Source organism: Ammospiza nelsoni, chromosome 25, assembly GCF_027579445.1.
Source record: "Ammospiza nelsoni isolate bAmmNel1 chromosome 25, bAmmNel1.pri, whole genome shotgun sequence".
NCBI lineage: Eukaryota > Metazoa > Chordata > Aves > Passeriformes > Passerellidae > Ammospiza > Ammospiza nelsoni.
This window is the reverse complement of record NC_080657.1, coordinates 79,646-93,830: the sequence shown is the minus strand read 5'-3', so window position 1 is coordinate 93,830 and position 14,185 is coordinate 79,646. Positions and strand designations below refer to the sequence as shown.

At 49.9% G+C, this 14,185-nt stretch overlaps 1 protein-coding gene across 1 annotated transcript; it reads right to left on the bottom strand.

Annotated features, from left to right (window-relative positions):
* Positions 1-672: 672 nt before the first annotated feature.
* ID3 (inhibitor of DNA binding 3) lies at positions 673-2,478 on the bottom strand. The gene is made up of 3 exons (XM_059488661.1): positions 1,943-2,478; positions 1,686-1,757; positions 673-1,221 (listed from the first exon to the last, which is right to left on the bottom strand). Exons 1-2 carry the CDS (start codon positions 2,261-2,263, stop codon positions 1,701-1,703), a joined length of 378 nt encoding a protein of 125 aa, XP_059344644.1. The 5' UTR covers positions 2,264-2,478; the 3' UTR covers positions 673-1,221; positions 1,686-1,700.
* Between the last annotated feature and the right edge of the window lie 11,707 nt (positions 2,479-14,185).

Below are 14,185 nucleotides of genomic sequence, written 5' to 3'. Positions count from 1 at the left end.
CAACACCTTCCCCAGGGAGCATGATCCAGCTCCACAGCTGAGCCAGGCCGGGGTCACATCTGTTCTGCTCCCGGGCCAAAGGGAAACCACAGCATTACCCAAGGAGAGGGAAAAGCATTTTTGCTCCAAACACCTCTTCCCTGTAGTGTTGACGCGAGAAGATTGGGCCAGGCAGGGGCTGCTCTCTCAATACTACCTGGGGCAGCAAAAGCAGTCCAAAAACTCCTCTACCCATATGGGGTATATCCTGGGGGAGCAACATCACCCCTTCCAGCCCAATCGAAGCTCAAATCCAGTATCATAGCACCTATCAGCCTATTTTCACATGGCTAAAAGTGGAAAAAAAGCGTATTTTTCCCTCCTTCCCAGGGCTCCAGCTACACTTCTAGATGGTCCCCGGGGCTGCAGCACCGTCTTCACTCTTTCAGTATCAGGTAAGCACAGCGGCACACAAACTAGCTGGCAGCCACCTCGGCCAGGAACGAGCAGCCCAGGGTTAATTCCTCCCATACCTGAGCTGACATTTCAATGCTATTACACAATTATAGAGATTCCTACTGTAACCCTAGAAGTTCCCATCAAAGTTTGGTAGGCTCCCACCCCCCAGGGGGTTTTCCCACCCAGAGGTACACCCCAGCTCCTTCCATCCCAGCGATGAAGGAGAAAAACCAATCAAAATTATCTGGTTTTTATTATGCAAAAATGATAACTTTTATAAAAAGTTTATAAAGCAAGTACAAGGCATATTCGCAGAAAATCACCTTCCTGCACAAAAGGTAGAAAAAGTTATACTCTAGTATAGAGCTCCACAATACACGAGGCCACAGCCCCAGACAGTTTAGTTCATACTCAAGGATGTTTGTTCCCCCCTCCCCAAAGCCCCCTAATCCCCACCCCGCCATCCCATTAAACACCTTTAAAAAAAAGGACTCGCTGCTATAATCCAAAAATATACAGACAACCTCCGCTTCATCATCAGTCCATCATTAAAAATATCTCATGGGAATTCGGGTCCCAAACTGGGATGCTGAGCTCCGTGGGTGGGATGCTGGCGGTGGAAGGCTGGGGGGGTCGGAACCAGCCGCTCCCCACTCGCGGTGCCCGGGCCCGGGGGAGGCGATGCCGGGGCCGGTAGGTCGCAGACAGCCCGGCGCCACGGAGGAAGCTGCTATTTACCTCCGGCTGATAACGAACCAGGAACCGACACTCGCTGCCTGTTTGCTAATTGGCACAGGGAGGTGAGAGAACAGAGGGGGAGGGAGGAGAAAAAAATAATAGTGGTAATTAGTGCGGTGGTAAGTGGAGTTGGGGATGGAAATTTGGGAAGAGAGGGTGGGAGCCAGGAAACCAAGTTCCTCGGGGACTGTATCTGGCTCCCGGCTGGGAATGCTGGGGGTGGGTTGGTGCTGGAGTTCAGGTGGCAGACTTGGGGGGGAGTGCAGAAAGGGGGAGCACTGGTCTGCATTATTTGGATCGGTATCGGTGGTGGGGTGCGCGTGGTGAAAAACTGGGGCGAGGGGAAATTAGGGAGAGGGGAGCATGGGTTGCTGGGGTTTGGCCCGCTGGGGATTTTGATGTTGGGGGCGGGAGGAGGCCCCAGGACGCCACCTGGGCTGTGGGCACATGGGGAGGGGGGGACTGGGCTGCGGATGATGGTGGCCGTGGTGATCGGAGGCGACACTCACCTGGTGGAGGTGGCGTTAGTGACACAAACTTCTCTCGTCTTTGGTGCGGAGTTCTGAGGCGAGTTCAGCCGCCTGGAGAGAAAAGGGACGGGTTTAAGATTACCCCGGCAGCGGGTGGTCCCCACTCCTCCCCATTCCCCACCAACACACTCGGGGACCCAGCAGCACCCCTGTCCCGACTTGTTATCACCTCCAACCTAACAGATCCTCTCTCCCCAAATCGACACACCTAGCCCCTAGTCCGAAGCGACCCTTACCTTAAGGGAAAATAGGGTGGCCTCGGAGGAGGGGTCGCGGCCCTTGGACCCCTCCTCCAGCACAATTTGGAGGTCGAAGATGTAGTCTATGACGTGCTGCAGGATCTCCACCTGGCTCACCTTGGTGCCTTGAGGGATGCCCGGCACCAGCTCCCGCAATTTGGAATAGCAGTCGTTCATATCGTAGAGCAAGTTCATGGGCTCTTCCAAGGCCGGGCTTTTGTTGTGGCTGCCCCGGGCGATGGCTAAACTCTGCTCCGAGAGGCAGCAAACAGCCTCGTAGCAGCTCCGGACGGATCGCACCGGGCTGATGGCTTTCATGGTGGGCTCAGAGCAGGTCTGGAGATGTAGGACGGGAGGATGCCTAGGAGCCTCAGGGGCTGTCGCGGCAGCGGGGGTTTTGCTGGGACCTTCGAGCACCAGACCGCCAAAGAGGGGAGGCTCTGAGAGCTTTGACTCTCACCCCCTGGACCCCCAACTTTCGTACTTCGCTGGTGATCGGAGAGGGTCGGGGAAAACGGGACGGGCGCGCGCCGTCATTATATAGGCAGCGCCGCTTGACCGCGCCCACCACATGCAAATTTTGATCAACACAACCCCCTTTTATGTAAAATAACCATTAATCTCTTCCCTTTTATGTTAACGATGCCCTAAACCCCGCCTCCGAGGGTCAATGAAGCTCCACCCCTACACATAAATGAAGTCTTAAACCCCTCTACCTCACCCCCCCGGTCCCCCCCCAGCACCCCAGATTGACCCTTGGTGGCCCGACGGGGGATGACACGACCACGCAGGTCCCCCTCCCCATGGCCAGACCCGCCAAACCTCTTGGGGATTATCCATCCCCCCCTAACCCCTTCAAAACCCTAGCACCCCGAAACTGTCCCACTCCCCTTCCCAGTGAATTGCCCCTATTTTTAGACAGGACGATGGGGTTTCCCACCTCCCAACCTCCCTGTTTTAAGGAAATTAGTGCCGCCCTTTTCCTCAATCCGCTTCTCATCTGACCTCCAGACTTTCTGGCGTCAGGAATTATCTTGTGACCAGCAGAAAAAAATTAATTGCGGTAAAACTGAGGTTACGATGGAGAAACCAGATTTAGGTCAGCGCCTGCGAGAAGCCTGGAAGGTTTTTTATTTTGGAGGTGGGAGACGAGATTTATAGGCAAAGGGGTTATCCCTAGCAGAAGTGATTGGCGGCGGGGGGGGGGGGGGGGGGGGCGGGCAGGGCGGGCAGGATATGAAGGAAACTACCCTTCTACCATAGCTGCCTTAAAACTTACAGAATCCGAGAATGTCCACAGAAAAAGCCCAAAGCTGGAGCGATCTGGGGTCCCGGGTGGGTGTCACTGCAGCGGGTGGCACGTGGAGGGGTCCCGCATTAGCGACAGCCCTGCAACACCCCGACAGCGAGTCAGGATGAGCCTAAGGGAAAAATCCTCTCTCCCCCAAATATTGACTTTGGTGGGATTTAGTTATGGGGTTGTTGTGGGGGCTTGGTTATGAAAGTGCAGGAAGGGAATGTTACAGCCAAGAGGGTTGGAGGGAGGCACTCTGGGAGCCTGCTTGGCCCAGGGCTCCCTGATAATGACGGGGGCAGGGGGCTGAGGGTACAGGACCAAATTACTCCTGGCCACGGCAGCGATTTATTCTAGATCTGCCCAGATCCCAGTTTGGTAGTGCTGGGGTTTATTTCCACCCCCAAAGGGGTCTGGGGACTGCAGGCTGAAGGGCACCCCTCCTCCCACATCTCCCCCAAGCCATGAGCTGCTCAACAAAAAAACCTTGAAAGCAGCATCCAACACTCTTTGTGCTTGGATTATTTTTGTACCTTTTATTTTTCTCTCCACTCCCCCCCCCCCCCCCATCTCCCCGAACCCCCCACCTCCTCACTCGTTATGACTTTCCTGGGAAATCACCTCTGTGTAAAGGATAGCAGCTTGGGAAGATGCATAATTACCCTCATTAACCAACTCCCCCCTTCCCCCCCAAAAAAACCGAACAAAATAAAGTTAAAAAAGAATTAAACATCTTTTAAAAATAAATTATTACTGTAAAACTTCATGAAATTAACACAGATCTTTAAAACGTTTACAAAACATTTAGAAACTCTTTTCAGACCACCACCTGAATCCTTCTTATGACTTCCCCTCAATACAAAACAGCAGCGTACAGCCTCTGCTTATTCCCATACACCCCCTCTCATTTCCCAAGGGATGGCGGGGGGGGGGGGGGGGGGCGCTGAAAGGCTTCAGAGGGACTGGGAGGGGAGCTTTTGTTTGCAGGGGGGTTTTGTTGGCGGCGGTTCCCACAGGCCCTGCCTGGGCGGCGGGACCCGCTGCCTTTGCCCAGCTGTGGCCCGGGCCCTCCAGCTGTGTTGATCTAACTCCCGGCCCCAGACAGCCTGGCGCCAGCCCTGCGCACGTCATGCATTCACAGAGGGATGCGTGGCCAAGGCAACCTCCCCCCCGCGCCTCCCCCCGCACCGCCACCGCCACGGCCACGCTGCCGCCGTATTCCAGGGGGAGTCATTCCAATCCTGGGATACCCCAAGTGTGCGAGAGGGCTGGGAGCACAAGAATGCTTTTATCTGATCACCCCAAGTTTGTGTCACAACCCCCCATTCGCCCGGATGGGTCACTTCACTTTTGACCGGGACAAAGCGGCGCTTTTAGGGTACCCTTGCGGTGTCAGCTCCGGGTTTGGGGTGTCCTTATGCAGTGGCTGCGGGAGGAGTGGATTTCTTGGTGTGGAGAACAGAAAATGGGGGAGGAAGGGAGTGGGCATGCTCTGGAGCATGATGGTTTCATGGTGAAAGGGCCCACACTGGGTGTTTTGTTAAAATGAAAAGTAAAAGAAGCAGCAGAAGAAGTAGGAGCTGGGATTTTTCACCTCAGCAAGCACCCCAAAATGATACCAAAAAGCCCCTTGTGGGACGGGTGACCATGTACATCACTACAGCTCAGCTATTGCTCCCTACCCACCTTTCTCCTTTTCCTGGGAACAGATTTTTAATCCCAGGGGATTTGCTCATGCTGCAAATATCTGCAAAGGTCCTCAAAACTTAGGGGGGAGCCTCACAAGTAGCTGCTTCCCCCCACCCCAAAATAATCTGCTCCTTCGGTTTGGGTTTGGTTTGATTTTTTTCCCCCCTGAAATAAGTCACTATAGGTGACAGGATGTGAGGGATGTAACATGGAGTGGAAATGGCCAGATTTGGCCTGGCTGCTGCAGGGCAGGGAGGGCAAGTGTGGGGGTCCCTGTGTCCTGGGGGAACACCACCAGCATTTTGGGAGGAATTTCTTGTGTTTTGGAAGCTGGGGGCTGTCTGGAAGCCCTGGTTGCAAGGCAGGGATTTGATGGGAGAGGAGAGGAATGGAGATGTGGCAGGCTGCCCAAGGCAGCTACAAAGGGAAGAAGGGCTCTTCCCCAGGGGTCATCTGGATTCTTTTTCAGATGGGGCTGAGGTATAAATCCCATTTACCAGGGATCTTCAGAGACCTTCAGGATCTTTCAAGAGCAAGGGAAGCTGAGGGACCTGGCTGGCTTGCTCTGGCTCAGCCCAAATGGGAACAAAAACTCAGAGATTAATTTACAGATTTTTGGAGATGCTTCAAGCCACCCCCCCCCCCATTCCCATCTTGGGCACCCACATGGCACACCACAGCAGCACTTTGAGGGAGTTGTGGTACTGGAGAAGAAATCTAGATGGAAACTCAAGGGAAAAAAGAGATTCTGGCTTCTTAAAGGGCTCTGAGATCTCTTTCCAACATTATCCCAAAGGCCATGGGGAGGCAGTCCAGTACCATTTGGTGATCCTGCTGAACACTGTGCGGCAGGTCTCTTGACATTTCAATTTGTGCTGGGGCCAAGTGCTCCTGGATGGACAGCGAGTCCAAGATAGGCAAGGACAGGCAGCGACAGGCATTGTGGCCCTGCTCTGGCCATTAGTCATGCAGAGAATGTGCTGACAGGTTCCTGTGTAGTTTGACAAACCCTCCCTGGGGTCCCCGTAGCCACAGTGACACCCCTATATTGAGCTGCGATGTCCCAGATTTGGGGTGTTTCAGGATCAATGGAGATTATAAATTGGAGCTGGGAGATTGGATGGATGGATGGATGGATGGATGGATGGATGGATGGATGGATGGATGGATGTTAGTCCACAGCCCATGCAGAAAGGAGCCTGGCTCCTTTTTGAGGATCTGTGCCTCAGTTTACCGCCTTCACGCACCACAGGGACCCTCTGCCAGAGCCAGACAATGCCAGAGGCTCAGTAATGGGTCATGAATGGGGCTGGATGAGCAGACAAAGGCAGAGAATTAGTGGGGGAAAAGGAGTGGCACCTACACCCAAAAAGCAGCAGTGAGGTGCCCTGCCCCCCCAAGCCATGTCACTAGGAGACCTGATCCAGCCCTGGGAATGTGCAGCTGTTTGTGCAGGCGATTAGCCCCAGGACCCTCCCCTCAGCCTGAGCCCAACCTAGCCTGGAGGCAGCACCCAGGACAGTCCCTGCTGGTGATCATTGGGGACCAAGTGAACACCATGAGGCATTACCTTGTTCCAGAGTACTCAAGGGAGGGAGAGGAACACTCTCATCTCTCTGGAAGGGAACCAGGAACTGTGACATGAACTGTGGCCAAGCTGCTCAGTCACTGTCCATGCCTCAGTTTCCCCACACTTCCTGTCATCCAAAGCCCTGTCAAGAGCAGAGCCATGTCTCCCTCACCCTCAGAGCCAGAGGGAACCATATATTCCCATGAGGAGTCACAGCTGCTTCTTCAGGGCAAACCCTGGACATCTCTGTTCCCTGCAGAGGAGAGGCTGGGACATTTGGAACATCCCTGGGTAGTACCAAGAGGGGGGAGAGACAGTGGGGTTGGGCCTAGGTGGTGTTGGGCAGGCAGCAGTGGCTGTTCCCAGCACCAGGATTCTCCTCAGCTGCTTCCTGCTGCCCTATCTCACGGGCACATCTGGGGAGCTGGGAGCAGTGCTTCCACTGCCACTGCTTCCTGTGCCAACCCCCCTGCCCCAGCCACCGTCCTCATCACCTCCCCCCATGGCTGGACAGACCCCACTCTTCCCCTCCCCACCCCTGACACGGCAGCAGCCCCTCTGAGTCCATCTGCACCCTGAGGGGTCTTTTCCCTCCTGGGACCCTTTTGGGGCACCCCCAATGTTACCCTAATGAGCATCCTCATGTTACCCTAAGGGGGCCAAGACTGATCAGCTCATGCCATGTGACCCCCATAACCCAGGCCTTGTTGAGGGGGTCCATGAGGGTGTCCCCAGCAGGGTAAGTGCTGAGGTGCTGCTGTGCCACTGCTGGAGATACACTCACAATTTGGTGCTCAACCCACCCCTTGCTCTGCTCCCTTCTCTCTCCAAAATCTTTTTGATTTCTCCCTTCCCAAATTGCATCCCTGCAAAAGGAGGAGGAGGATGGGGCTGGGGGTGCAAAGGCTGCAAGCGTGAACAACCCTGGCTGCTGCGGGTATGGAGACACTGGGCCCAGAGGAGCCTGGGCCCTGCTGCCACTGCCAGGGTGACAGTGAAGCAACTCCCACAATATCCTCGGGGGGCTGGGGTGCAGCAGCAGGGGGGCAATGGGCACCCAAACCTGGCACTGTCTGCCACAGCCTCCCCGCAAACGTGGGGTGCTGCAACCCTGGCATGGTCCAAAGCGGGGAAACAGGCATGGGGACGAGGAGCCCAGCCTGTGTTATGTCGGGGTCCCAGGAGGAGTTCTGCTGCTCCCTGTAATCCCGGCCCCCAATCCCTCCCTTTCTCAGCACCCCAAATTGCTCCTCCCAGTTCCTGCTGTGCTGCAGGATGTGGCATTGCCAGGCAGCCCTTACTATAATCAGAGGCTGTTACAACTCATCACACCCCCCACCCTACATTGCCTAGCCCTAAATCACACCAACCCCAGCAACCCTCCTCCAGAAAACCTGACACACATCCCCAAAACCCTTAAACCTCCCAGATCCTCTCTAAAACCCAACACAAGCCTCTGGCCAAGCCATCCATCCCCACTACCCCCAGAAAGCCACATCACCCAGCATCACACAAAAGAGCCCCTCCATGGAAAAACATGGTGGGGAGTGGGGGGAGAGATGTTTTATCTTGGCCTCCATCTGCCCCTAATAAGGCAGGTTTATTTTTAGTGGAGGTGAAAGTCAGAGCCACCAGCTCAAGAGCTTTTTCCACTCACATCTGCATTTGTACAATTTGGGTTTCCTGTTGTGGTTTCGGTGCTTTTCAAACCTGCCCAAATTGTTATTTTCTTTGCTCAGCAATGAGCGACACAGATCGCTCCCTCTGTATCCTCAGTATAAATATCTTGCCAGCATCCCCTGCCCAACCTCCCCTCTCTAACCTCTCCATTCATCTGGCCCCTGACATGCCGATATCTTGGAATGGGGTCCAAGCCTCCTCATGGGGCTGGGATGCGGGTGAAAGTTCAGACTGGACCAAATAATTCCTGCCCTATATTGTGCCTTTCCAGCCCCAGTGTGTGATGAGATGCCACTCTTCAGACTCTGAGTAGGCAAACTGAGACAGGCACGGTGTCAGTGCTGTAGTTTGTGGATGGTGGACCAACAAGCCTTTGTTATCATTCTTTCTTTTCCTATTCTTAGCTAGCCTTCTGATGAAATCCTTTCTTCTATTCTTTCAGTATAGTTTTAACATAATATATATCATAAAATAATAAATCAAGCCTTCTGAAACATGGAGTCAAATCCTCATCTCTTCCCGCATCCTAAGAGTCCTGTGAACACTGTCACACCAGGCTGTGATGGAGGAGCAGATGAGTGGGGAATGAGGGGGGGTTATGCTGGGTTACTCTCCCCCAGAGAGACCAAAAGCTGTCAGAAAATTCACACGGAGGGGTGGGTGTAGAACACCAAAACCTGTCAAGTTTTTCGTTTTTATAGGTATTGGCAAAGATTTGGAATTTATCTTTAAAACCATTTGGAAAGAACGATTTGGAAAGAATCTATCCGTTCTGTTGTACACAGGAATGTAGGAAACTCTGACTAGAGATGCGTAGTCGTTTTGAAACCAATGTTATAACGTTTTTACGTAGGAATGAACCAATCAAGTGCCCTTAAACTGTAGGAACAGCTGCTGGGCCCGAAGTGAATAAATACAAAAGGCTCTCCGGCAGCTTCAGCCTCCGTTCCCTGCCTGCCCCAAAGCGCGTCCAGCCCGGCCCGGGCAGGGGGGCGCTGCTGCCGCCTTGTGGGCACAGAGCGGTACTGTGCACAGAGGGGAGCGGTGAAGCACAGTTAGGAGGGCAAAGGGGCGTGGCCGGGCTTGAGCGGCCGCCGTGCGGGGCGGTGGCTGGGAAGAACGACATCGGCGGGGCCGGTTTCGGCGGGCGGCGGAGGCGCGGATGGTACAGAGCTGCTGCCATTTCAAGATGGCGAAGCGCCCGCGTAGCAGGACCCTGCATGAACCGGGCCGGGCTCCGGCCACACACAAGATGGCGGCCGCGGCAGGACTTCGGCAGAGGCGTCGCCGCCGCCGCTCCCTGCCGCTGTTCGCGGGGCTCCGGTGCCGCTGACCCCGCCAACCGTTTTCTCCCGCCGGGAAAAGCAGCAGAAAATGGCGCTGAGAGCGCGGGATCGGCGTCGGGACCGGGTTGAGGCAGCCGGCAAGAGAAACGCCTGTGTGAGGAATGGGGATGCTTAAGGGTACCACAACAAAGATGGCGGCTCGGTCGGGGGTGGCTTCTGCCAGTACCAAAGATTGCGGAGAGGAAATCCAGGAGAAATGGGTGCTGGGATCCTGGGCTTGCCAGACACGTTTTGTACTTGATTGCAAGGCAGTTTTCCTGCCTCTGCAGGGGGTGAAAACTGGAAAGGGGAGAGAAAAAACCCTTACTTTTTGCGCCACACCCAAGATGGCGTCTCGGGACGGCACTCACTTGCCCCTCCCAATAATGGCGGCAGTGTGCTCATGCGCCTTGGGTAGGGAGAAAAGGGCGGTACAGAAAGTATAAAAAAAAAAACTATATATGAGAAGGAATAAAAGCTCTATGTCACGTCCAGCAGTAGAAAATTTCAGGCTCCCAGGGAATAAATAGTTTTCTTTAAATCATTATAGTTTTGGGTTTACTCCCAGGTAGCCTGAAAGTTACTACTGCTGCTTTTTTATTCTAAAGCTAGAAAGGAAAACCAAGATTAGAAATACACGGAAAGAAAGAAAGAAACGCCCTGAGCGGCTCCGAGTTCGGCCGAAGGGAGCCGAGCCGCGCCGAAGACTCCGCAGCCGACAAAAGCCGAGTTTAGCAGATAATAGCCGAATTTAGGCGAGCAGCTGTGAGCCTTGTGGTGAGCGTGCATCATTGCTGGCTTGGGATTGAGTGAAATGCACTAAGGAAACCAGCTCTGGGGAGGGAGGGAGGGAGGAAGGGAGGGGGCGAGGGAGGAAGGGAGAGCGGGAGGGAAATCCTCTCTTAACATTTACCAATTCTGTCAAACTCATCACGACAGGACAACGCGAAGACTGAAAGTGTAAGATGTGGAGGGAAACAGAGAATCTGACACGAGCATCGAACGCACAAGTGCACGAATTTTGCTTTTTGCTTGGATTTAAACTCAGAAGTTGTGAGGAATTTGGGAGTGAGAAGGGATATTTCAGAAGGAGAAGAACAAAAAGAAGTTGTTGTTACAGTCTTGGCAAAAGCTTTTGTTCTAGCTAATAAAAGAAGTTAGTTTAAATAAAAAAAAGAAAAAAAAACTGGAGTATTTTTTTCCTTCACTATTATATTCATTGGTGGCATATGGTGTGTTGTATTTCTTGGTATTATTAACTCTGTGTAAGTTGTTTTTTGAGTGAAGCTGACTTTCTGGATGGGTTGGTTTGTATTTGAGCTCGGATTAATTTCAAGAGGTTTCTTTCATAGACTTCTGATAGGTATGAGTGGCATTTTGGTTTTGTTTAATGTATGTATCAACATACAGCTTTGGTAGGGCCAGCTGGGCTGCTGGAGTTTTGGGTGTGAATTTATTAGATGGCTTTTGTTAAATGCAGTTTTTAATTTTTGAAATGTTTTTCAATGTAGTGGTTTTAAGGTGGTTTTTAAGAATTCATTGTATTGTTTTCTGTTGTTTGTAGTTGGTGTATGATAAGGGATGTGGTGTGACTTCTTGAACGCTATGGTTTTAGTGTTCCTAAGTTCTGATTTCTTTCCGGTTCGTTAGGTGTTTTTAGTTGTATTGTTGGGGAGAGGGGCATTTATATGGTGGGTTTTTATAGGCAATATTTTTTAAATTTAGTTAGTGATATTTTTTAATATTTTAATAGTTTAGATTTTTTTATTGTCATGCTTTTACTTAATTTGTAAAATTTTTTCAAATAACTTTTCCAGATTATTGGTTATTATTTGTGCATAAACGTAGAGCTTTTTTTTGTTAGTACTGTTTTGGGTCAGTTGTACAGTTTTGAGTGTAGTGAGTTGGTTTGATTTAATTTTTAATGGGTGTTTGTTTTTATTAGTAGTTGTGTCATTTTCAAGGTGTATTTGAGTTTTTTGGGTGTTTGAGATATTGGTTTAGGAGGAAGTTTATGAGGAGAATGTGGGGAGGCTTTGGGCTGCTTATAGTGGGATTTAAAATTTATGTACAGTTAGGTGTATTTGAGTTTTTATTAGGGTTCAATGTTGTGGGATGTTTGTTCCGTTAGTAATAGAAATAGGTTTTGTTTTGATGTGCTGCAATGGGATGAGCGCAGGCTGCGTACAGGTGCCGACAAAGGTACAGTATTGTTGTGGTTCTGATGTTTCGGGTTAATGAACATATATGGTCTAACATGTACTTGAAAATAGAAAGAAATATAAATTGAAAAATAAATATGAAATTAGAGTGGTAGACATAAATATAGATAATAGATACATACATAAAAGTGTAATATATGGTATATAATTGTAGCATTATATATAGAGTGGAGTATAATTTATATATATTAAGAAAGATATATAAACATAGAATGTAAATATAAAAAAGGTTAAAATAAATTGGAGGGGTTTTTTTTGTTTTTTTAGGTTATAGGCTGTTGTTTTTAATAAATAATATAAATAGAAACAATATAAAAGTAGAAATCCAGATATACAAATATATAATTTATATACCGATATCTATAAATATTTAATATGAATAAATACAAGTAAAAGAAATACGTAATATAAAAATAATACATCTATTATTATAATAAAAGGTATTATCTCTAATATATATCTATAAATATAATAAATAAAAATTTTAAAGGTAGGTGTGAATAGAATTTTAACTATTGTTTAAATCAAGGGGTGTCCTCGGTTTTTATAGAGGCAGAAGTTTTATTTTAAATACCATAAGTCTTATAAAAATGTGAATCTTAAGGTAGAAATACATAATAATTATATAAAGAGAAATTGCTAAACTATGAATATAAATTTAAATATAAACATAAGTAAGTAAAATGCAGATTTGTAATATGGAATATAAATAACATTATACGGCACTATAAATTATAAATAGGAATATACATATAAAAATATGTAAATATATTTCAAAGGAAAGGAATGTTTTTGGCTTTTATTTAAGTAGAGGCAGATGTTAATTAAAATAAAACCTAAGTGTTACAGAAGTAAAAATCTTGACAGGGGAATATATAATCAATATATAAAAATATGTATAAAATAGATAAATAAGTGCTTGGAGTGGATGTAATGTAGAATAAAAATTTATTTATAAATTGACATTGATAAAGATAAATGTATAAGTAAGCAATAGACATTAAGATTTATAATGAATATTAATGTGAATGTAAATATGAAAACATCAGGATATATATATTTAAATATTTTTTTAAAGAAAGGGTTGGGGTTTTTTTTGGTTCTTACTGGGTTAGAGGATGCCTCCCAGACCAAGCTGCCACCTCTGTAAAGTCAGGCAGGTTTGAGAGTCCCGGGCGCCTCCAGCTATCTGCAACAAGGAGCCTGGGAGGCTGAGTTTTGCTTACCTGGGGAAAGGATCAGCATTAGTTTTCAGGAGCATGTGGCCCAGAGTGGCTGTCTGTTTGCCTTCTGAAATTCTGCATTGTGCAGGATGCCTCCCGGACCCCAGCTACCACCAGCATAAAGGCTGATTTGAGAGTCCCAAGTGGCTCCAGCAATCTGCCATCAGGAAACTGTGCTGCTGAGTTATATTTACCTGTGGAAAGGGTGGCATTGGTGCACAGGGCCCTTAGTGGCCCATAGTGGCCTGCTGTGTCCTGAAATTCTGCATTGGTCTGGATGCCTCCCAGCCCCAAGCTGCCACCTGTGCCTAGTTGATCTTGTTTGAGAGTCCCAAGCGCCTTGAACAATATGCCACCAGGAACTTGGGCAGCTGAGTTTTGCTTACCTGGGAAAAGGGATAGCACTAGTGTTCAGGAGCCTGTGGCCCGGAGCGGCCGGCCGTCTGCCTGCTGAAGTTCCGCTTTGGTCAGGATGCCTCCCAGACCGAAGCTGCCACCTCAGCCGAGTCGAGCTCGTTTGAGAGTCCCAAGTGCCTCCACCAATCTGCAACAAGCAACCTGGGGGGCTGAGTTTTGCTTATCTGGGGAAAGGGTCAGCATTAGCGTTCGGGAGCTTGGGGCCCGGAGCGGCCAGCTGTCTGCTGAAATTTAACATTGCGCAGGATGCCTCCCAGACTCAAGCTGCCACCACCGTAAAGTCAGGCTGGTTTGAGAGTCCCAAGTGGCTGTAGCACTCTGCCCTCAGGAACCTGAGATGGTGAGTTACACTTACCTGTCTAAAAGGCAGCATTGCTGTCCAGGGCCCAGGGGCCCTTAGTGACCGGCTGTCTGCTGAAATTCTGTATTGCACCGGATGCCTCCCGGACCCAAGGTGTCAACACTGTAAAGTCAGGCTGGTTTCAGAGTCTCAAGTGGCTCTAGCAATCTGCCATCAGGACACTGAGCTGGTGAGTTATACTTACCTGTGTAAAGGGCAGCATTGGTGTCCAGGGCCCTTAGTGGCCCGTAGTGGTCCGCTGTCTGCTGAAATTCTGCATCATGCAGGATGCCTCCCAGCCCCAAGCTGCCATCTGTGCCTAAGTGATCTCGTTTGAGATTCCCAAGCGCCTCGAGCAATCTGCTACCAGGAACTTGGGCTGCTGAGTTTTGCTTATCTGGGAAAAGGGTCAGCACTAGTGTTCAGGAGCCTGTGGCTCAGAGGGGCCGGCTGTCTGCCATCTGAAATTCTGCATTGCAC

Excerpts from the sequence above, each read along its gene's own strand:
- ID3 (XM_059488661.1), bottom strand. The coding sequence starts at position 2,263 with ATGAAAGCCATCAGCCCGGTGCGATCCGTCCGGAGCTGCTACGAGGCT. Across the intron at positions 1,758-1,942 it reads CCACCCTATTTTCCCTTAAG|GCGGCTGAACTCGCCTCAGA; the intron begins GTAAGGGTCGCT and ends TTTTCTCTCCAG.